This window comes from Copadichromis virginalis, linkage group LG1 (genome assembly GCF_057382275.1).
Source record: "Copadichromis virginalis isolate Kocher_CV1m ecotype Utaka linkage group LG1, C_Virginalis_male_GT1.1, whole genome shotgun sequence".
In the NCBI taxonomy this organism is placed as follows: Eukaryota; Metazoa; Chordata; class Actinopteri; order Cichliformes; family Cichlidae; genus Copadichromis; species Copadichromis virginalis.
Genome location: NC_140618.1, coordinates 32,393,837 through 32,417,736, shown reverse-complemented (window position 1 = coordinate 32,417,736; position 23,900 = coordinate 32,393,837). Strand labels below are relative to the sequence as shown.

The window sequence follows — 23,900 nt, the reverse complement described above, 5'->3', positions numbered from 1 at the left end:
CAGGTGATGTGTTGATAAAAGTTCGGCGCTGCGCGTTTGAGGTTGGCGCTATTAAAGTCCCCCGTCACAATAAGCGCAGCGTCCCGGTGTTGTGTCTGGTGCTGTGTGAGTGCCTCATGCAGCTCGCATAAGGCGGTGACCGTGTCCGCTTGTGGTGGAATATAAACGGCACTTACAGTGACCGATGTAAATTCCCGAGGTAGATAAAAAGGACGACACATGATGGACAGTAGTTCCAGATTTGGTGTGCAGGAGCGTGTGAGAGGAACAACGTTCGCACTGTTGCACCAGTTGTTGTTCACCATTAAACACACGCCGCCTCCCCTTGACTTCCCCGAGTCCGGTGTCCTGTCCATGCGGTGAACCGAGAAGAACTCGGCCGGCTGGATGGCGTGGTCCGGCACCGCTGGGTTCAGCCATGTCTCGGTGAAGCAGAGGAGATTGCAGTCCCGAATGTCTCTCTGGAACTTTATCCTGGCCCTGAGGTCGTCAAGCTTGTTCTCCAGTGACTGGACATTGGCGAGCAGGATGCTAGGCAGAGGTGTGCGGTGTGCACGAGCTCTCAGCCTGTTCCTGACGCCGGCTCGCTTCCCTCTAGGCCGCCGCCGCTTCCCTTTGTTCTCCCTCGAGATCTCACTCGGCCAGCTCGGATCCGGAGTTAAAAACTTCGAATTGTGAGTACATTGTATACCAATAGAAACAAGAGTGTCACTGTCATACCTAATGTACCCAATGGTGATGCTTTTGCCGATTTAGAAACGCTGAAAACTAACTTAAAAAACAAAGACAAAGAAAAAGTGGTCGGAGCAGTCGTGACGGCAGCCGACCTCACCGGCGCCATCTTAACTATTCTCTCTTTTAGCTAGTTATTTAAATGCTGCATTATTGCACAGAAGTTAATGGTAAAAATGTAACCACTGGAAAATAAATCCCCAAAACAAGCTGAAGCTGGAGTCTTCCCTTTCTACAAACCAATTGCTTGTATACACTTATAAATATAACTTATAAATATACTGGGTTTACCAAGTAGCTTTTCGCAGTACATTTTGCAGACAGTCTGGTTTTTAATCACATTAGAGACAGTCTAAACTTTCTCCTATCTGCAGATGCTGGACGACTGGGTCATCTGGAAAACTTGATGGTTACTTTGGGTTAAGCATTAAGCTGGTTTAGGACCGATCTTATTACCAGATCAGTGCCAATTAAAAAAGAGAAATTCCCTTCTTATCAAATGCTGTTATTACTTTCCAGCCATATTCCTGTCTGTCTTTACATCTCCCCTGACTGTGTCAGTGCAGACTTCCTTTTAAACATATTGTAAGGATTTTTCTGACTAAAGTGAAACTCTCCATTCGGAAAGGTCTCAAAGGTCATTGAGAGTGGAATTTCTCGAAAGAATATAATGATTAAGGCCCTAAGGCTTGAGTGGAGACTCTCTCCTCTAATTTTATAATTTTGCGAGAATAGACAGGCTCTGCATACATAGCATGCCTACTCCTCCTCAATACTTACGGCAAAGGAGCTGTGTTAACCTTGTTTGAATATATGATCAGGCATGAAGACTTTATAAATGTGTATGATCAGTATGAATACGCCCTCTGAGAGAAAAAAAAGCCGGCATCGGCACTGGATGACAACACTCTCAACAAAAGTCATAGTTTTGTTCTCCTTATTTCAAAGCTGGCTGCAATAAATGTTTCTGTATAAAGAATCTGATTCTCTTGAAATCTCCTTGCTCAAGTATGTTGTAAAAAAATTCCCAGAACACCTATAGAAGTATAGTGTATACATAAATACATCTATAGTTTTATTCAGATTCAGTTCACAGAAAAAGCTCTTGGGTACAGCAAACCACAAACCTTATGGGTTTTACTATAAATGTTTTTTAATTGCTATTTGGATTCAACCATGTTTTGTAAATGAAGAAATTGAATTTGCAAGACAAGACAAAGCACATTGCATAATTTCTGCTGCCCTTGCACTTTGCAGAAGTTGTCCAATTAAGCGTTATGTTTTTTTCTTTTCTTTTCTTTAAATTTACATTTAATTGAATGTACGTTTGTTAATAATCTATAGATTTGGTTTTAATACATCAAACCTAAGTTGATGTTACAGGTGTTGTGTGTTTGGACGGAATCATTCACTTGTCTCCAGATTTAGATGTTAACTGGCGCCAACAGCTCATGACCCAAACTTTAGCATCTCTCCACCCACTACCATTCAAATGATTTTAAGACTTTACTGATCATGCTTAAAGTTCAGTGGGGGTCTTGCCCTGAGCTACGTTTTTGACCTTTAAGAGGCCTGCGAGCCAGAGTGCGCTCTCAGATCGTCAGACAGGCCACTCCTGACTGCTTTTAAGTCTGAAATCAAGAGGCAACCAAGCACTTGCTGCAAGGGCTCCTATATAGTCAATTGCCCAGCTGGAGAAACTGATGCCCACTGAGTCAATAGTGCTTTTTATACAGCACCAAAAATGCTAAAGCAACATGCAGTGCAGGCTACAGGGCAGATGCAAATGTCATTACCTCTTTTGTGTTTTCTTTTTTTCAGAACAAGAGCTTGAAAAACAAGCTGCTCTCGGGGAACAAACTTTGTGATGCCTATGCTGAGGAGGTAAGAATTTTCAATTAGTGCATTCTGTTTCACCTCGTGCATAGTTAATATTCAGGTCCAGCTATTTAATTGTCTATTGTTCATGAAAAGAGTGCAGTTTGTAACATAATGCAGACATAGTGCGAGCAAGTAGTCTTAACAAAGCATAAACAGTGCTATAACTGAGAAATGCAATGTGATTGCTTTTAATTCAATGCAAAGTATTAAGATAAATGGTAAATGGCCTGCATTTGTATAGCGCTTTTCTAGTCCCTAAGGACCCCAAAGCACTTCACACTACATTCAGTCATTCACCCATTCACACACTGGCAATGGCAAGCTACATTGTAGCCACAGCTGCCCTGGGGCGCACTGACAGAGGCGAGGCTGCCGGACACTGGCGCCACCGGGCCCTCTGACCACCACCAGTAGGCAAACATGGGGTTAGTATCTTGCCCAAGGATATTTGGCATGCAGCCAGGAGGCAGCCTGGGATCGAACCACCGACCTTCTGATTAGTGGCTGACCTGCTCTGCCACCTGAGCTACAGTCACCCAATATATATTAGAAAAAAATACATGTTTGTTTGTTTGTTTGTGTTTTATCTATGGCTTAGCTTATCATTTAGTTCATTAGTTGCTGCTGTAATAAGAAAACTCTTGATGCGACCTGTGTGTGGTGAAAGATTTATAAAGGTCCAGTTAAAGGTTAGAAATGATCCATTTTTGTCTCCCTCTCGCTGTCTCTCCCACTCCCTCACATAAACATACCCAGACACACACGCAAGCGCGTGCAAGCACAAAATCTTTGTTTTGGCAGTCCAGTGAATCTCAGAACAACTTGTCTCTAAGTGCAAGCTTTTTGATGGCTGTGCAGTGCAATCTGAGAAACTCAGGTTGTGGTGAGAGTAGCTTTGAGTGCATTTGGTCTGTGTCATTTTTGCTGTCACTTTTCCTCTTCTTCAGCTCTGCTTTCAGTTTTTTTTTTTTACAGTCAGCAGTGTCCATCAGGTCCACATCCATAGTGAGCCCTTGAGCTGAGCTTTGAACTGTCACTTTTGCCTTCCTGATGGCCAGTGCACACGCTGTAATCTAGCCATGCAGGATCTTACAAGGCAGCGAATCCTACAGGCATCCTGTTGACATGCTCGAGTCAGTGCAGCTGGTATTGTGTAATTATGGGGTTCATAGTTATGCAGTTGTAGAGCTGGTGATTCCATGCTTTTCCTATAGTCAGGCTACAGTATGTAGGATGACTTAAGATTTTTACTACCTTAGTGCACTGACATGACAGCTTGACTCTGTGTGGGGATGGAGGCTTTCTTGAGAAAGAGACCTTAGGCTAAACCTCCCTAAAAGCAGCATGAGACTTGTTTGATCAGTGCTGTAGATGATTTTATGAAGCTTTTTGAGTGACAGAGCAATTTCAGGTAAAAATGGCAGGGCAGCTATCCACCCTGGAAGGTATGAGTATGGAAACTGAGAAGAATTAGTCTACCAAATTTAGAATCTCTACCCTTAAAAAACGTAATTACTTTTTCTACATAAATGTTTCTAATCTTAATGTTTCTATTTCACAAGGGAAGCAGCTGTCTGTATAATAGGTCAAAGCTCCATAGCACTGCAATATGCTTCCTCCAAACTTGTATCAATCTGTCCAACATTGCTTAAATTCAGCAAACACTGAACATTAACACCTTCTTGAAAATTGTGTTTTATTTGCAAGGCTGTCAGATTGAATAGTGAGTATACTTGATAACAGAGTGGATTTAGTCAAACAAATGTTAGAACAGTATAGCTTAGCAGGAAGCACTTGCCTTTCCCATGCCTCAGTTCTGTCACCACAACTGTGTTATTATTTTTTGACCGACTGAATGAAGTCACTTGAGAGTGTGAATTATTAAATTCTGATCCTGCAATGTGGTTAACACAGAATAAGCCGACACAGCTTAACAGAGTTGTTTGGGGGGACAGAACACATATGTCTTGAACACCATCAGCCGTAACCGACTAAAAGATCATACTGCACAATGTTACGTGCTGAAGAGCTTTTCATTGACCTCGAAGTCAGCCCCAAAACTAAGGTTATTCTCAAGTCCCTAGTGAGATGTAGAAAATTGATGTTTAACATTACAGGCGCTTTTCCTTCTACAAATCTTCCAGCTAAAGATCCCTGACATTTCACCATTTAAGCTGATCCAAGCCATCATCACATATTCAAACTCTGAGTTGTTTGATGGCACATTTGACTATGCAGCCTGTCTGATTATAACACTTCAGGGAAGTGTTGGACAGAGTACAAATGCAATGAAGAGATACTGATTTAAGTTGTGGGTCACTCGCTATACTGAGCCAGAATTTTCATGCAACACCAAAGGCAGTCATCAAAATGGTGATAAATTATGTGCTTGTAGTTAATATACCATAATATCCCATCCTCAATCCTTTTTAATTCCAAGTTCCAGTCTCTGCCAGCTGGATTTTTTTTCTGAAGATCTGTTATCAAGGCTGGGAGGCTTTGAGATCTTTAGGGAACAAATCACTACTAGACTTTTCTTGACCACAGGTAGATGGAGGTCATTGTCTTCAATTCCTTTGGGAGACTTTAAATGGAGGAGTAAATCAGAGAGAAGAACATTGTTCCATGTGCCTTCTTCCAGAAAGTTATTTATGTTTAAAGGGTTATAGAGTGAGCCTGCAATCACACTGTAATGATTGTGAAGTGAAAGAAAGTGATAGACTCTAAAGCTACAAAACAAATTGCCACAGGTAATTGCGAACAACATCATTAAAAGTTTTTTTTCTAGTGGCAAGAAAGTTACGCCTCCTCAAACATAATGTATCTTTAGAGAGTTTAGATTCTGATATACAGTGCAGGGCAATATTCTTGAGCCATTACTTAAGGCTCTTATGACCATATTTTCCTAGAAAAATGGGAAATAGGAACATCAGTTGATTAAGATGCGTGAGCAGGGATACATGGTAATACAGTACATTTGACAAAAACTGAGTTTTGAAGATTCTACTGTCAAAGACAATATTTGATGTAATCACCTTTATCCCTCAACAGTCTGACTTTATGTAGTCTTCAGAAAGAGTTCTCCAGATTTCTTGAAGGACATTTAAATCCCTTCTTTGGATGTTGTCTGCCTTTTGTTCTGTTCTCTGTCAAAATGGCCCTACGCTGCTTTAGTTATGTTGAGGGCCAGGCTCTGCGGGAGGCCAATCCATGACTGATAGTGGTTAATTGTGTGTTTTTCTATCCAAGTATGCCTTTATTGCATTGGTGGCTTTCTTGGGATCATTGTCACGCTGAAAAATTAAGCTGCTCCCAATAGATGGTACTGCATGCTGGATCAAAACCCAATGGTTTTTGGGGTCATAATTTATATTTGACAAGGTCCCCAACACCACTAACCAAAACACAGTCTTCATCCTGTTTCATAAATGGCTGTAGACACTCACTGCTATACTTCTCATTTATCCTCCTTTATGCATATTGACAATGATTCCTCACTCTATAAGATTAGTTGCCATTGATTTTCTGTCCAGTTCTTATGTGATCTGGCAAATCTCAGCCTTTCCTCCCTGTTTTTCTTCCTTATGAATGGCTTCTTGTCAGCCACTCTTTCACTGAGGCAACGTCTGATTAGGCTTCAATGAACAGTACATGGACCAACTGAAGGGCCAGATACATCTCTCATGTCCTGTGTCAAGTCTTTGAAGCATTTTTCTGTATTTCTTAAGCACATGACTTTTAGATACTGAACGTCTGCCGTAGATCAGTTTTTAAGCTTCCCGCATCTTCCTTTGACCAGTTTCCTCAGATTTTTTTGAAGGTTCAGTGCATATCATGCAAAGATACGTTTACCAAGTTTTCAGCTGATAGCTCTAGGAATTTACCTTGTTAGTGTAAAAGTACTGATTCATGTATTCAATACTATGTTGTCTTTGGTCTTAATGTGACTTTCTTACTAGGCTGCTAGTAACAAAGTGTCTAAAGCTTGAAGTGTCTTTTTTGCTTGAATGGGTTCATGGGTTCGTAGGTCAGTGTTAAGTGGCTTAACAAACAACAGATACATTCTTCAAAAAATGGTCAGCTACAAGGACTTGTCCAAAGAAGAACTTTGAAAGACCTTCAAAAAGGATGAAGGACTATTGACAAAGACCACTTCAATTAAACTGATGTGTGGTTCAAGACTTTTGAATAATACTGAATGTTTGGTTTTTTTTCTATAGAGAATCATTATTCTATTATTGATTATTTGTAATAATTATTGCCTTTTACAGTGTTTTATGCAAAACATGAATCTGAATACCCACCCAAAACATCAAAACATTCAATAAACACTGAACAACATTATGTAATTTGTCTCTAGAAATGATGGTTTTATCTTCAAAGACCTTTTTAGTTATGTCACAGTCTGGCGAGGGCAGACTGTATGAATTGAGAAAAGGACCCAAAACGCAGACTCCAAGGAACAGGGAACAGAACTTGAAATGTTAACAAAAGGCGAGCCGTTTAATATGGCTGGTAGAAAAGGTACAAACAAAGGGCAAGGCAAACTGAAGCAAAATTAACACAAACCTAAACTGGGGAACCTAAACAAACAATAAGAAAAACCTAGACAAGAAACTTGGAAGCATGGCATGGCATCGGAAACATGGCGTGGACAACAGACGACCTGACAGTCACACACTGAAAATAGAGGACTTAAATACACAGCAGGTGATTAAGGGAAGTGGAGACACATGAGGAAACAGCTGACTAGGATAAACATAATGATGCACAGGCAAGAGTAAAACTAACCGCATGAGCACAGAACAAAAGACCCCTTTTCAAAATAAAACAGGAAACATGCAGACTTAGACACGACAACCAGAACTTGACAATGTAAGACACAGACATGAAACGCATGAAGAGCAGGGGAGATTTAACATGGTTGGAAACACGAGGGGAAAATAATAACTAGAAACACTTAGGCATAATAATACAAACTTGATAACATAAGACACGCAGCATGAAACACGAAGGGTGAGGGGAAGCTTAAATACAGGGGAAGAAAACACAAGAAGTCTAATAACCAAATGAACTTAGATAACCTAATGAACAAAATAAACTCAAACTTAAAACGCTGGGTCAAAAGACCCAGGACCATGACAAGTTAAGGTTTTTTCTTTTTTTCAAAGCACTGAGTCAGAGATTTTTTTTTCTCATTTTCTTTCCTTGCTGTGATAGCTTGTGATAGCATCTTTGAATCTTAAATCAATTCTTTGAAGCAATGTCCAAGAAGCGAGATTAGGCCTTTTTTCAGCTGGTCTCAGATAAACTTTCTAGGAACAAATTCCATTTGTTTTCACATGATACATTTTGGGATTTTGTGTGAGCAAGTAGGAGCATGACTTTTTGTGTGATTTTTGTTCTCATCTTGAGAACTGGGAGTCTTGGGAATTACTGTATTGTATATTGGAATACATTTCATTTGGTGTGGTAATCGTTTTTACAAAGCTGATTTAACTTGTACATATTTTTTTGTGAGGCTGATCCTCCACCTCGCATAGCAAGAGCTACAGTATGCTCTTAATCCATGTGCTGCTGTGAAAACCACTGAGCCAAAAAGACTTCAAATTACATGTTAACAGCACCACAGGGGTTTTAGTGAGATGCATGATCTTGCATGCATATGTACATGATCCTTCCCTACTGTAAATTTTGTGATTTTGTACTTATATATTCGTCAACAAGCTAAGTATTATATTAAGAAAGGAAAGAAAGGAATGAGAAAAGAGAAAAGAAAAAAATATCTATTTAAAAAAACACTCCATTGGCCACTCTTTTACCTTCAGAACTGTTTTAATTATTTGTGGCATAAATTCAGCAATTGGTCCATGACTGACAGCAGCACAAAGTTCCTGCAGAGTTATTGACTCCACATCCATGTCATGAATTTGTGTCATGGTTATGTTGCTGGAATTAGCCATCAGAAGATGGCTAAGAAGATAAAGGGATATAACTGGTCATCAGCAATATTTAGGTAGGTTGTAGCATCTTCTGTAGTTCAAGTTTGGTGAGCCCTTGTGAATTATTAGCCGTACCTTCTTGTTCTTAGCTGACATGAGTTTCACCCAGTGTGGTCTTCTGCTGCCATAGCCTACCTTCTTCAGAGTTTGATGTGTTGTGCATTCAGAAATGCTCTTCTTCATATGTTGGTTATAATGAGTCATAACTAGAGTTATTGTTATTTTTCTTTCAGCTTAAAAGCAATTTTGTCATTTTCCTCTGACGTCTTAAATATGAGAGCTGTTGCTCTCAGTAGACTCTCTGTAAAACCCTAGAGATGGCTGTGTGGGAAAATGCCAGTACATCAGCAGTTTCTAAAAAAAAATATTCCAGACCAATAAGACCAGTCTATCTGGCCACACCATGGCCAGATAGACATTGTCACTTACAGTAAATCACTTTTCTACATTCCCATTCTCAGTTTGAACATCATTACATCTTCTTTACCATGTCTGTAGGTGCCTTAATCAACTGAATTACTGTCATGTGATTCAGTGATTGGATATTTGCTTTACCAAATATCTAATCAGTAGTTAAACAAATGTACCTAACAAAGTGGTCAGCCATGTATTTTCTGCTGTTAGTGTAAAAGGAAAGCCCTTGATTTAGAACAAAATACTTTTCGTTTTTCTTGACTAAAGACTTGTATCGAATCTTGAGTTGAGAAGACGTGTGTGGTTTACGGCTAAAACTAATACTTCTTTTTGGCATTTTGAGTTGTGGCATAACATGAAAACCTAGCAGTACCGAGTGGTGAGGCTAGTGCCAGGTTTACATTTTTGTAAGGAAAATTAGTAATAATTCATCAAAGCAGTAGCTTATTAATCCTCTGATCAGAGAATGATTGATGGACTTTTTCAGCTTTAGCTTTGGGGAACATACTTTTCTCAACAAATATAGGCTTTTTTTTCTTAATTTTTTGGATTTTGGAATTGTGGTTTTGAGGCTTCCTGCACTGTATTAGATAATATTGCCATCATATGCATTTCTTAAATATTGAGGCGACACCAGGCTTTATATTTAATATTATTCTCCTATGAAATAACAAATATAATTGTCAGAGTATGTGAGAGTGCTGCCAAGTCAGTTGATCAGTTAATCCAAACTCATTTCTTCCATCTGGGCACAAGGAGCAGACAACTCCATTCAATATTATGAGGGTTAATAGGGCTAATAAGACTCTTGGCTGTGTTACTCAATTTGCCTGAGCTTCATTAAAAAACAGTTCATTGATGTGTTATCATTTGCACTAAATTGATTTAGAATAGTTTCAGTAAATCTGACTTTACTGTATTTAATTGTAAGCTAATCACATTTAAAATCCTTCTTCTCACATACAACATCTTGAATAATCAGCTCCTAATTTTAAAGACTTCGTAGTTCTATATCACCCAACACAGCACTTTGACCTCAGACTGCATGCTTACTTGTGGTTTGTAGAATATGTAAAAGTGGAACAAACTCCCAGTTTGGATTTGGGAGACAGACATCCTCTCTTCTTTTAATATTAATCCTAAAACGATACTTTTTGATAAAGCTTATAGTTGGAGCTGGATCAGGTGACCATGTACCAACACTAGACTTCCACAGTATGTCACCCACAAACAGTCACAGCTGATGACTTCCTTTCCCTGCGCCTGGTTCTGTCAGAGGTTTCCTCATGTTAAAAGGGCATTTTTCCTCCCCACTGTCACCAAGTACTTGTTCACAGGGGACTGTGTGAGCTTTGCCTTACAATATAAAGTGCCTTGAGATGACTTTTGTTGTGATTTTGCACTATATACAGTGGGGCAAAAAAGTATTTAGTCAGTTCCCCCACCTAAAATGATGACAGAGATCAGTAATTTGCACCAGAGGTACACTTCAACTGTGAGAGACAGAATGTGAAAAAAAAATCCATGAATCCACATGGTAGGATTTGTAAAGAATTTATTCGTAAATCAGGGTGGAAAATAAGTATTTGGTCAATAACAAAAATACAACTCAATACTTTGTAACATAACCTTTGCTGGCAATAACAGGGGTCAAACGTTTACTATAGGTCTTTACCAGGTTTGCACACACAGTAGCTGGTATTTTGGCCCATTCCTCCATGCAGATCTTCTCGAGAGCAGTGATATTTTGGGGCTGTCGCCGAGCAACACGGACTTTCAACTCCCGCCACAGATTTTCTATGGGGTTGAGGTCTGGAGACTGGCTAGGCCACTCCAGGACTTTCAAATGCTTCTTACGGAGCCACTCCTTTGTTGCCCGGGCGGTGTGTTTTGGATCATTGTCATGTTGGAAGACCCAGCCTCGTTTCATCTTCAAAGTTCTCACTGATGGAAGGAGGTTTTGGCTCAAAATCTCACGATACATGGCCCCATTCATTCTGTCCTTAACACGGATCAGTCGTCCTGTCCCCTTGGCAGAAAAACAGCTCCATAGCATGATGTTTCCACCCCCATGCTTCACAGTAGGTATGGTGTTCTTGGGATGCAACTCAGTATTCGTCTTCCTCCAAACACGACGAGTTGAGTTTATACCAAAAAGTTCTACTTTGGTTTCATCTGACCACATGACATTCTCCCAATCCTCTGCTGTATCATCCATGTGCTCTCTGGCAAACTTCAGACGGGCCTGGACATGCACTGGCTTCAGCAGCGGAACACGTCTGGCACTGCGGGATTTGATTCCCTGCCGTTGTAGTGTGTTACTGATGGTGACCTTTGTTACTTTGGTCCCAGCTCTCTGCAGGTCATTCACCAGGTCCCCCCGTGTGGTCCTGGGATCTTTGCTCACCGTTCTCATGATCATTTTGACCCCACGGGATGAGATCTTGCGTGGAGCCCCAGATCGAGGGAGATTATCAGTGGTCTTGTATGTCTTCCATTTTCTGATGATTGCTCCCACAGTTGATTTTTTCACACCAAGCTGCTTGCCTATTGTAGATTCACTCTTCCCAGTCTGGTGCAGGTCTACAATACTTTTCCTGGTGTCCTTCGAAAGCTCTTTGGTCTTGGCCATGGCGGAGTTTGGAGTCTGACTGTTTGAGGCTGTGGACAGGTGTCTTTTATACAGATGATGAGTTCAAACAGGTGCCATTCATACAGGTAACGAGTGGGGGACAGAAAAGCTTCTTACAGAAGACGTTACAGGTCTGTGAGAGCCAGAGATTTTCCTTGTTTGAGGTGACCAAATACTTATTTTCCACCCTGATTTACGAATAAATTCTTTACAAATCCTACCATGTGAATTCATGGATTTTTTTTTTCACATTCTGTCTCTCACAGTTGAAGTGTACCTCTGGTGCAAATTACTGACCTCTGTCATCATTTTAAGTGGGGGAACTCGCACAATCGGTGGCTGACTAAATACTTTTTTGCCCCACTGTAAATAAACCTTTATGGTATTAAATTGAATTTAATAAGATTTTTTTTTATTGTTGATTTTCAAAAACACTGAAAATACAATCATTAAATTCTCATTATTGTCATGGTGTGTCATATAACAGTGGGTTAACTTCACCAATACCAAAAAGCTTCAGTTGTCTGTTATATATAGCTAGAAATTTATTTATTTATTTATTTGCTTTTTATCCATTTCATTGGAAAAATGTCATGCAACCTTCCCACAAACAGACAGTAATATCTTCAGGGGAAACATCTGATAGCTTACGAAACTTGAGTCAGTGTCAAGGTTAAGACCATTCGGTAAAGGAGTCTGACACGTAACATTAGAGATGTGATTTAATCCATTGCACATCTTTTCCTCACCAGAACGAATTTGTCACCTTTTTCCCATTCTGTCAAATTTATGGTGTCATTATTTGGATGACGGATGTTGTTACACTTCCATATTTCCGCCCTGTTATCATTCGAATTACCTTTCATTGTTACATTTGGATTAATGGAAGCACTGAGTAACCCAAACCTCACATATGCAGATAAGATATAATATGCTGGATTTGGGAGGATTTCCTGTAATGAAGGATTTCAAGGTGAATGGCCTCATGTAATTAATTCTACGGGGCTTTGTGAATAGAGCAGTGTGCCATCGTCATCTTCTGTGTTTTGTGGCAGTTAATGAGCTAGGAAACATATCAGAGTCTTTCCCAATGAAGCATCCCTTATTTTAATAAATGCTTTTTGCTTCCATCCATTATTAGACTTTGGTTGTGTGTGTGTGAGAGAGGGAGTTGTGGAGTTGTTCTAATAACATGTGTGCAAATCCGACATGAGCAAAACTAAAAGTCCATGCAGGCCATTCCTACATTATTTAAGGTTGATGTTACCATGTTTGTGTGATAGCCATTTATCAGTATCACTGTTTTAAACTTTTGTGTAATCAGGTATGAACTGTGCTTTGGCCAGAACCATTTACCTTATATGCATGCGATATCAACAGCCGTGTCACTCATATACGTCTCATCATGTACATCCTTGTTGTTGCTCCTTGTTTCCATCTCTAAGTCTTAAAATATTAGTTTTTCATTCTAACCTCTCAATGAGCACTGAAGCTGTGATTTATGAAGTTAAATTCCATATAATATTAGAATTCCTCCTTACCAAATCAGAAATGAAAGCAGATTTGTTTGGCTTCTTTGATAAAACCTCGTTTGGGGAGATGGGTGTTTTTAGCTTCGGTGATATATCCTACGATACAACTGATTTGTGTAAAGGGAGCATACAAGAGCAGAATCTTGAAATAAAAAAATAAATTTTTATCTCTATATCTACACTGAATAAATCAGATTACCTTGGCTGGAAGGATTGAAGTGACATGTTTGCTTCAGACTGTACGACTCTGGCTCAGAGCCAGTCTCCGTTCTGCTCCAGCTAGCATGCTTCAGCCATACACACTGTACAAATAGGACAATCTGTTTCAGTGCAAAAGGAGACAAATCTGTGACGCTGCTGTGTTCCTGCTGCAACTGCACTTACAATGTATGATGATGATGATGCCGGAACACTTTATCTGTCATATGTTGGTGTCGTTTCACCTTTTTTGTGCCTCAGGTCTCAGTCACACACGCCTAGAGATTGATTAGGAATTCCTGGTTAGTAAGCCCTTGGCAACTTCTTGTCGCTAGAGTGGTGAGTGGCTTCTTGGGGGTTGTTACTGGGTCAGAAAAGTAGCCTGCACAAAAAACCTTCTTGTGATTGCTTAAGTTGTTTGTAGGTTGTTGTGGTTCCCCATAGTTTGTATGGTTGACGCTGATTTCTCTGCGAACATTCACTAGATGCAAACCACAAATGGTGATTGTTCACCTTCAAAGTAAAAGCTGTGTGTTGACATCAGCATACTGACATGCATACAAACACATTTTCTCATTTGCCCGATAAGGCAAAAAAGAGAAAAAGAAAAAAATACATTATTTATAGCTGCACTAAGTATTTTATATTAATGACAGATTAAATGACTTTGTATAATGAGAAAAATGTTCCTCGTACTAATAAATCCATGGAACATTATCACTATGCTCTGCTGCTCCCTTCACAAGAAATCCATGGATTCCTAAAAAATCTGAAAAGTTAAATGATTTCTGTAAAGTTTGAGCTCTTAAAGAAACCAATTGCTTCCTCAAAACTATCCATCAAAAGGTAAATATACTAAAGACAAGGCAAATGAGACTGAGCTGCACTTTTCTTAGTGGATGGTTTTGAGTAGCTCTGTGTTGGTTGGTTGCATCTTGTTATTGGAGGAAAAGAACATAAATATGATGACTTCACTTCACTATATTTAAACTGTGAACAAGCAGAAGAGATTAAAATAAATTGATTCAAATAAAATTTAAATTTCATCCCTGTTATTGGGTCTTTTGTACCCTTATTTTTATTTGTATATAATACCTCATAAAAGTATCCAATGGATTATACAACTATCGATAAGAGACAATGTTATTGGTTTACTTTTAAATTGAAGTTAGCCACTTTATTATCAAGTGGATCAAAAGTACTTTGCCTTCCATCCATTTTTGATTAAGTGCTTTGGTTGCTTTACTAAAATGGCTGAATGCGAAAATATGTGTTTTCATTTGGGATCCAGCCAAAATTTGCCAAAGAATAAAGCAAAGTAGAGGAAAAAGAAATGAACATAACAGTCATGAGGTCAAGGTACAAGCTAGAATAGCTAGAATGGGAATTTATTAATCAAGTTTAATATTTTTTGGACAAATGTTGGGTGACAGAAACAAGCAAAAACTCAAACTGTATACAAGCCAACCCTGAGAAATAACACATAAAGGAAAGCTCCATATAAGAAAGCCCAGTAAATTTGAAAGAAAACACTGACTGGAGTTTACTAATATGCATATCAACAATTCACAGTGTTTGTTGGTAATTACACTTGGACAGCTGTAACAAAATTACATGCATTTTTTTGGTAACTCATCTCTGTTCACAAAAAAATAGACAGTTAAAGGAGGACATCTCCTCACTGTGAATGGAGGAAGCATAGTCATCCGTACAGGGTTCATTTGCTGTCTCTTGCTCACAGTGGCTTGAATTTGTGCAGAGCGCAGTGAAATCATAAAATTATCAAAGCATACTGGAGCAAAACATACTGCCTGGGGGTCTGCAGGATCTGTCTCAGTTGCAGGTCATTGCTACAACATCCAGCCATCCATCCATTTTCGACCACTTATCTTTGTATGGTTCATTGCGGCAGCAGTCTAAGCAGAGCTGCTCAGGCCTCCCTCTCCCCAGTCACTACCTCCAGCTCTATTGGGTGGGTGTGAGGGTATCGAGGCCAGCTGCCAGCTGAGAGATGTAATCTGTTGTCCTGGGCCTGCCCTGGGGTCTTCTCTCAGTTGGACACGACCATAACAGCTGAACTGGTTTTACTCAAAGCGGAGGAGCAACAGCTCTACTCCAACTCAAAATGACCCTATCCCTAAGGGGTATCCCAGAATCCCATGGTACCAGCTGATTTTTGCTGCATGGGTCTTATTTGTTCTTTAAGCCATATCCCACAGATCATGGCCATAGGTGAAGATAGCAGTGTAGATGAACCAGTAAATCGACAACTTCACCTTCAGGCTCAGGTCTCTAGTCCCCACAATAGTGTAGGGTCTGCTTCAATGCCTACACAGGACCAATCTACTTGTCAATCTCTAGCGCAGTTCTACCCCCACCTGAAAACAAGCCCTCGAGATACTCCTACACGTGAGAAATCAAGTCATCCCCGACCTGAAGCACACAAACCATACTATTCCAGGTAAAAAACATGGCTTTTCTAACATTATAATAAATAAGTATTTGGCATTTCTAAAGTGGCCTCCCACTAGTCCAAATCTTAACATTTATGGAGGCGACTGAACACACAGTTTGGACAAAGTTAACCTTAACTGATGATTTGGGGTATAAACTGCTTGCTGGGAAATCTGCTTTTCAAAATATTGAATAGTTATTGTATAACTGAAAATGCTGTTACACTGAGAATCAAACAAATGTGTGGTTTTCTTTCATTAAATAGTGAATGATGGGCTCCAGCTGCTCTTCTGAGTTTTGGCTTTATTTCAAGGTCATTGTTGTCAAGCACATAACTTCCCGCATTCACCAGGGCTCTATATGCCATCAAGGCAGGTAATGGAAATATATTTTGAAAAGTCTCTTTCAGTTACATCAGAGCTCTGTCCCATTACTGTGGCTTACAGGATTCCTTACTTAGTAGCCAAGGTAACTAGCCTGCTAACTGTAAAGCTTAACAATGTTTCAAAGGCTTTTCAATGTTTCAGTGTCCCTAAAAATAGGCTGAGAATTGGACCACAGGAGACACTCACATAGTTTATTTGGACTAAAAGAAAATTGAAAAAAAAATGCTTTGGCAATTCATAGAGTGCAGTGCATTCAAATATTTGCATTTATGAGTTAATACTCCACAGCATATGATTCTGTGGCCTTTTAAAGTGAATCATTCTATTACCGGTGAGTATCTCAAAAAGCTCCACTTAACCGATGCAAATAAAATTAATTTGCTAACATTTTATTTAATGACCCGGTTCACAGGGGGGAGAAAAATACAGGCTGAATAATTTCAAATCACATACGTCTGTGAGACACAGTTGTAAAGTTTGCTCTGTGTTTATTTAACCTAACATCTTGTTTTCATGTGGAGCCCAAGGATGCAGTTTTTGAATCCAGTTACACAAAACAGTGAGAGGTGTCCTGGGACATGGAGTCACCCTGGGGAGGAAAAAAAATAAGATGAAGAATCTCATATATAAAGGCAAAGGTGTTTGTACACAAAACCCTGTGAAGTGAATTTCTCCCTCGGCATTGTGTTCAGTGTGCTTTAGTAAAAGAAAATTAGACCTCATGTCACATTTCACCTGTCTGTGCCAAGGAAATGTAGAGATAAATAAGGCTGAGACACAAATATACAAAGAAAAGCTCTCAGGATCTGGAATATTAAAGCTTGGTTAATTAAAATGAATTATTAACCTAATAATCTTTATGTTTAAAACTTCAATTCCTTAGGATTCAAGTTGAAGCAATTCTGTTTGCATAGCATGCTGTATTGGTTCCGATCACAAAAGGCTTTACAATACCTGTGCTCTGAAAACATCATTCAGCCTCGTTGAGGACTCTCAGAGTAACGCTCTGTTCTATCCCGTGTGGAGGCTTTCAGTGTTCACACTCACATCATGAGCAGCTTTGAGGATGGCCATGTATCAAGCTATCTGGGGTACAGTCTCTGTGCTCAAGGTGCCCACTGATGTGGAGCAGCAGAGTGAATGTCAGGCAGCGCTGGTCACTGTGCATGTTTGGGGGTGGCAGTGAAGAAGTGCTCTGTTTGTGTGAGTGGCTTAACTGAAGGCGGTGGTGGCAGTAATGTGTGTAGTGGGAGTGAGAATTCAGGTTTAGACAGTGGGCAAGAATCCAGTGCATGACGGCATCATTGTGTGGACTATACAGTTCAGTGAAGGGTAGATTTGATATTTTCTCCCTCTCAGTAGGGCCTTCCTTTAAGCCAGAGCTTTGCCTAGGGAATGCTCACAAAGGAGTCTTCTGCTGCAGCTGGCAGAATCCTGCTACGTGATCTAAAACCAATTTCGCTATTTGAATAAGCTAACACTTATTTCCTTATCTTCCTCTTGCAGTCCAAAAAAATCCAGGCTCAACTGAAAGAACTGCGGTACGGGAAAAAGGATTTAATTTTTAAGGTAAGCTCAAACTGAAGGTGGGTGGCTTTATAGTAGCTCCAGACCAGGGGTAAACAGGTGCTTCATACCGCCTTCAAAGGATGATCCCATCACAGAAGGGGCTCTAATTAATTCAGGCTGCAATTATAAACTTCCATCCAGCCAAAGCAGCACACGGCAAAGTCAATCCGGCAGCTCTTAGTGAACATACCAAATTTCGTCCTCTGTTTCCACCTCTGCAAGATTCACCCCATCCTCTTTAATCTTCTGTGGTATGTGGATAAATGGTTTGGACAGCAGTGGATGAAGTTGATACAGAATTATGCATTAGATCATATAAGGGAACCTTCAAGACAAAATTACAGATGACACCATGTATTTCTACATTTCAGGGGTAACACCCATTTCAGGGAATCAGATATGTGCCTCTTCCTCACGTACTTCCTCTGCAAGCACAATAAAAACAGTGGCAGTGTTGCGTATTATTGCCCACCCGTACATACTCCATTGCCCTGTGAATTGCGAGGACTAAACGTTCTGGGATCTGAGCGCTCACATAATATTTATTGGCATTTACTGGTACAAGGACTGACCTTTCAGGCCTTGTTTGTGGTGTTAAAATGTCAGTTGACATTTTTGCCACAATGCCCTGTAATGCCATTTCTTATGTGTATGTTTTGATGCTTTGAACACATCACTGCTAAAGCTACGTTAGACATAAATGAATAAAAAAAGGACTCTGTCCTCGAGGATAGAATTTTATGCTTCTAGCCCTACACTTGAATATATTGTCCCTGGATGTCCTGTTCTTTGTTCTATTTCTAGTCTCTGAATGATTGATGCATCGACTTGTTTGCTTGGTGTCACTGCTCGTAAATCGTTGTCTCTAAATTGCATCAGTCAGTCATCCAAAACAAAAAAAAACTAAAACGTTATTGCTCAATGTCACCAAACATTTCAAGTGGATCTTTAAAACATTACGGTCTGTAGTGATTTGCAGCATTAGACAGATAAGGCTAATTTGATCATTCTCTTTATCTTGTAAAAACAGTCATCTTTCGAAGATGACAGAAATGGCTGCTTTTTTTCTCTGGTGGAAAGGTCAGGGAGAAATGCATCACGTCCAATCCCTCTGGCTATTCCTGAAAAACTCATCTGTATTCCCCATGTGCTGTGATCAAAAGCCCAGCAGGGGCCAAAGGAGGGGGAAGTGGAGGAGAGTCACTCAAGATACAGAAATGTCATCAGCATCACAGGGGGGATGTCAGTCAAGGCACCTTGACCAGGAGGCAATTGAATTGGTTATGACAGCTGTTGTACCCTATCAAAGTGCCTTTTGCAACACAATGTCTTGGTTTAAAAAAAAAGAAACAAAGAAAACAAATTTGCAAGATTAGATACAGCAGAATCCCCAAAACTTACATTTATGAAAGCTTAAGAATACCTTTTTTTGTTAATTAGTTAGTTAGTTAGTTAGTTAGTTAGTTAGTTTCTTGTTTTTCATAGTAAAATACAAGAAAATGCAAATTGATTAAATGCTACAGCATGTTTCCTAGAGTAACCTAGAGTACCAGGAAAAAAAGCCAGCATTTTTAGTGCAACTCTTGTCTCAGGTATAAGCTGTACAGTTTCCCTCGCTTTTCATAAACATGTTACTAAAAAAAGTATTAAAAGAAAAGAGAGCGACTTCCCTGCATTTCCCTACGAGACAGTATTTGTGGCAGAGGAGCCATATTCAAGCTTTCACAGTGTACTCTTCATTGCGACACTAAAATTACCCCCAGAGCTGTTTCTTTTTAAGCTTAGAAAAAACAGATGTCGTCACACGCCTCATCTAGCCCAGTGGACAGCACCCCACTGACCCCACACCTCTATAATGGACTCAGCACAGAAATATGAAGCCCTAGACTTGGGGGCACTAACCCTGAAAGTCAGCATTTCTGGGTCAGTGCCGTTGCGCCAGCAGAGCTCAAAGGACTATCCACTGATGATGCTCTTTGTAATGGATGTAATGGCCTTTACTATAAAGCTGTGCACATAGGATTTAGAGCTTTTAGACAACAAACTAATATTGAGCCTCATTTAAAAAAATGTACTTGTGAGCAAAATGTGTGATTCCAGTGTGTATTAATGAATATCTTAATTTGCCACAAAGAGATTTTATGAGGCTTTTACAAAGCTTTGTGACCATGAACTGTGCCTGATTACCTTAAGACTCCATCTGACTAAAACTCCCACTACATGAACTTCTAAAGGTGAGATCTGACTCTCTGGCTTCAGTGAAAACCCATAGGACTGATTGTTGCTCTGTCCTTGAGAGTCACTATACGACTCATCTGTCAGAAAGGATTTAAACACAGTTCCTACCGCCCCATTGAGTGGTAGAACTGACAGACATGTTCATCATTAAAATAACCACTTTGCTGGTAGAAACTGACATGAAAATGAGATGAAATCAGTGAACATGCCAAGCCTCCCAGCTTTTTCAGGACACTCATCGAGGCACCACACACCACAAGTTGATAAAGCTTACCAAAAGCTATCAATCAGTCACATCACCACTCACTAAAATTTAATACACTTGAGAGGGATTGTAGTTGCTGTTTGTTGGGTTACCTGGCCTTGGATATTTTAGAATATAAGCCTTTGTAGTTTATCATTTCCGGAGGCAAGTAAAGACATCCGATAAAAGTTTATGGCTTAAAGTCCATCACCAAGGCCGGTTTTACACAGGCTGCATGCAAATGATCCCAGCACGGCTTTCTTTTTTTTCTTGTGGATGAGTTTATCAATAATAGAAGACTTCTCAGAAGAAGCTGTTGATCATCATAAGGAGTTACATTGGTTCATTTACTAAAACCAGCCCTTCTGTGTGTGCTGTTCAGTCCTAGGATTAACGTCTAAGAAAAACTTCCTTTTTAAAGTTTGATGGTTTTAAAGGGTCTGTTTTTATAAATGACAACATTAAAATATTCTTCTATCCAAGAAGCAGATCTAATCCTTTTCAGTGCTGCTGTGAATTAACTCATGCTTATATGGTTTCATATGACTTCTAGGGTGTGCATAAAATGCTTTAAAAAGACTAGAGGTTTCGTTTTCACAAAAACTTAACCAAGATTTTGTCAGATTAATTAATTAATTATCACTGATTAGGAAGGTTACTGAGATCCCTATTGTTAAGGTGAATTGTTTGTCATTTTTATGTATACCATTTGTACATAGTTTTAAGGGATTATTTCTGTCCTCCCCTCCCCAGATCCTTAAGATTCTGGGAGGGGGGCGGTAGTGTTTTTTATCACAGGAACACCCTTGTGAAGGTCTGTTTGATGTGGGGAACAACACCTATGATCAGTTTTAATAATCGCGAGGAGTCCTCTGAGTACTGTCCAATCCACATGTTGTTCAGTGCTCGAGCATTGTGTCCACTGTATCTGATATCTTTATGTGTCATAAAGACTCATTATGAGACTCATTGTTTTTCAGCTCCAGTCAACACAAAATACTCTACAATGACAAACACAGCAACAGACTTTTTAGCGTTTTATTAAATCTAAAGGACAGTTGTATCCTTTTCAGTTCAGATCCTTCACTTTCACTTAGTGCCTGGCTAAAACACTTCTGGCATTTTTAAGAGTGAATCCTATACTTGTATTTTCAGGTCTTCAGAATTACTTTATGCCGTTCTACATTAATCTTTCCCTTTATGACTAGTCTCCTGGTCCATATTGTGGAAAAACATCCCTACGGTGTGGTGTTGCTGACACTGCGATGACTGTTGGGATAATAATAATAATGAAGTGATGCTCACACAAGCTTTTTGGAACTGTGGCCATCTGACTAAAGGATTTCACCTTTAGTGTTGGAGACTTTTTAAGGGCTTTATAGGAAACTCCTCATGGGCTGTGATACAGGGAGGATTGGCTTCCTACCATCCATAAAAAAGAACAAATATTTCCACAAAAGGATTGCTGGGATGCCTATCACATTGACAGTGATTCCTGGTTGGTCACCTGATGAAGGCCCTTTGCCACAAAAAACTGTGTATAGCTGAGGAGCAATACCAATGTTAGTAAACAATTCACTCAATCTCATGGCTCAGTTTTTCACTCTGACATACATAATGAGTTGTGAAACTTTATATAGTTATATCCCATTAATTCAGTGAGGCACAGGTGGACTCAGATCAAGCATCCCGTGGATCATTGTTAGGAAAGTGTGCAAAACAGTCCAAAAACAATAATCTTTGCTTTGTCATTGTGGAGTTTTGGTTTGTAGGTTAATATGGAAAACATTAAGTATATACATTCCAAGGTCAATTTAGGATAAAATAAAATGTAAAACTTAAATTGAATGCAAATTGATTGAATTAGATGTGTGTGCATGTATCTGTGTGTGTGTGTCAGGTTTTATAACACATATTTTAAAAAGTAAGAACAAAAGTGATGATCTGCAAAATAACAAAGAGGAGCTTCAATCCCTTGTGCTATAGATTTTTGCTATCGATATTGCTGAAGATATGGGGTGGAGCTGGAGAAATGCTTTACTTGCACAGTACAAAGAGAGAGGTTCAGCTGATTCAAAACTCGTGTGTTTCTGCAGGGGCAGCAGCTAATGGACTTGGAACACAAGTTAACTGTGGCCAAGGAAGAACTGGAGAAGACTGCGCTGGATAAGGTGAATAACACAGGGGACGGGGTGTCGCCGATGAGCGATGATGAGCGAATGAATAAATTATGTGAAGTAATATTAGTCTGCATAAAGACCTTTTTTAAAGAGTGGATATCTAATGATGAAAGTAAGTGCAGAAGTTTAATAGCATGGTTGTCATAGCAATTTTCCCATCACAGTGTTGAGCTTCAACACATTGAACACATGCACCAGATTTATTTTGTGGGGGCATTATTATTATTATGGATGTGCTAAGTTGAATGAGTGAAAATTGCACGGGGAGAAAAGAGCTGATAAAGGTGATATTAACATCAGTTAAGCCTGTCTATTAGTATTGATGAAAAGCAAATAATTTTTAAATACACATTACTTCATATTGCTCTATTGACTTCTTAATCTTTACGTCTTGCCTAACGATGCCTTCTAGCTTTTCTGAAATCACTTTAAAGGATGTGAGCAAAATGGCTCTAATGCTTAAGTAAATTTCTCATGTGGATGCAAGGCAGTGTGAGTGATTCAGAAACCGTCTTGTTTGTGTGTAATCTTGTTTGGGGACAGGAGTCTCAGATGAAGGCGTTGAAGGACACAGTTCACATCTGCTTCTCAGCCGTCCTGCACAACCAGCCCAGCAGCAGTCACAGATTTCCCACCTCCCCCACCCACTTGTTCAGATACTCATCGCTCATCAACAGCTCTAGAGTCACCTTTCAACAGCCACATGCCAAGGTAATTCAGAATTCATTGCAGAGCTCCTTTATTTTATTTAATGTTTTTCAAAAAGATGAACTAGATATTGTAAAATACAACTTAAGAAATAAACATCTAAAAATTAAAACAATACTACAGCATTGAGTTGTCCAGCTAAGTTAATACCATCTATTAAAGTTGCAGATGGGCTATACTGATAATGTTTGCTGCCTAACTCCAACATTAACCTTGTGTTTTATTATTAGCCATAGTCACTAGCTGCTACTTTAATGATAACTTAACAGATGGCTAATAGTATTTAAATGGCTAACGTCAATGTGTGCACTGGTCAAGATTTATTATAACTGTTTAATACTTAAGTGATGCAAATCTTCTCAAAATTCTTCATTAACACCGGGATGTCAGTCGTTAAGATGCTTTGCCAGATTTGTTGTGCTACTCTTCATTTGTTCAGCTGATAGTGAGGGGAGGGGCGGTGTGCAGGCACCTGCAGTGTGTCATGTAGAAGAGGTGAAGATTGCACCGTTGCTGTCATACTGTTACAAATTAGTATCCTACCCTTTAACAATTTTTAATATCAATTGTGTGTGAGTATCAAATTTCTTGAAAATCCTACTCTGTACATATGCTAGTTCCAAGTTCAACAAGTTCCTTCACATTTGCAGATCTTTTCCCCTACTATTATCCATTACCATTATTATCATTATTACCATTATTATCCATCCTCATTGCTGGAATGATTAAT

General features: G+C 39.5%; 1 protein-coding gene across 1 annotated transcript in view; it reads left to right on the top strand.

Annotated features, from left to right (window-relative positions):
- Positions 1-23,900, top strand: part of luzp2 (leucine zipper protein 2) — a 159,828-nt gene that overhangs the window by 117,681 nt on the left and 18,247 nt on the right. The window contains exons 6-9 of the mRNA XM_085460096.1: positions 2,554-2,616; positions 17,738-17,800; positions 22,379-22,453; positions 23,006-23,173. Coding sequence (XP_085316222.1) covers positions 2,554-2,616; positions 17,738-17,800; positions 22,379-22,453; positions 23,006-23,173 — 369 coding nt within the window. The remainder of the gene's footprint in view (positions 1-2,553; positions 2,617-17,737; positions 17,801-22,378; positions 22,454-23,005; positions 23,174-23,900) is intronic.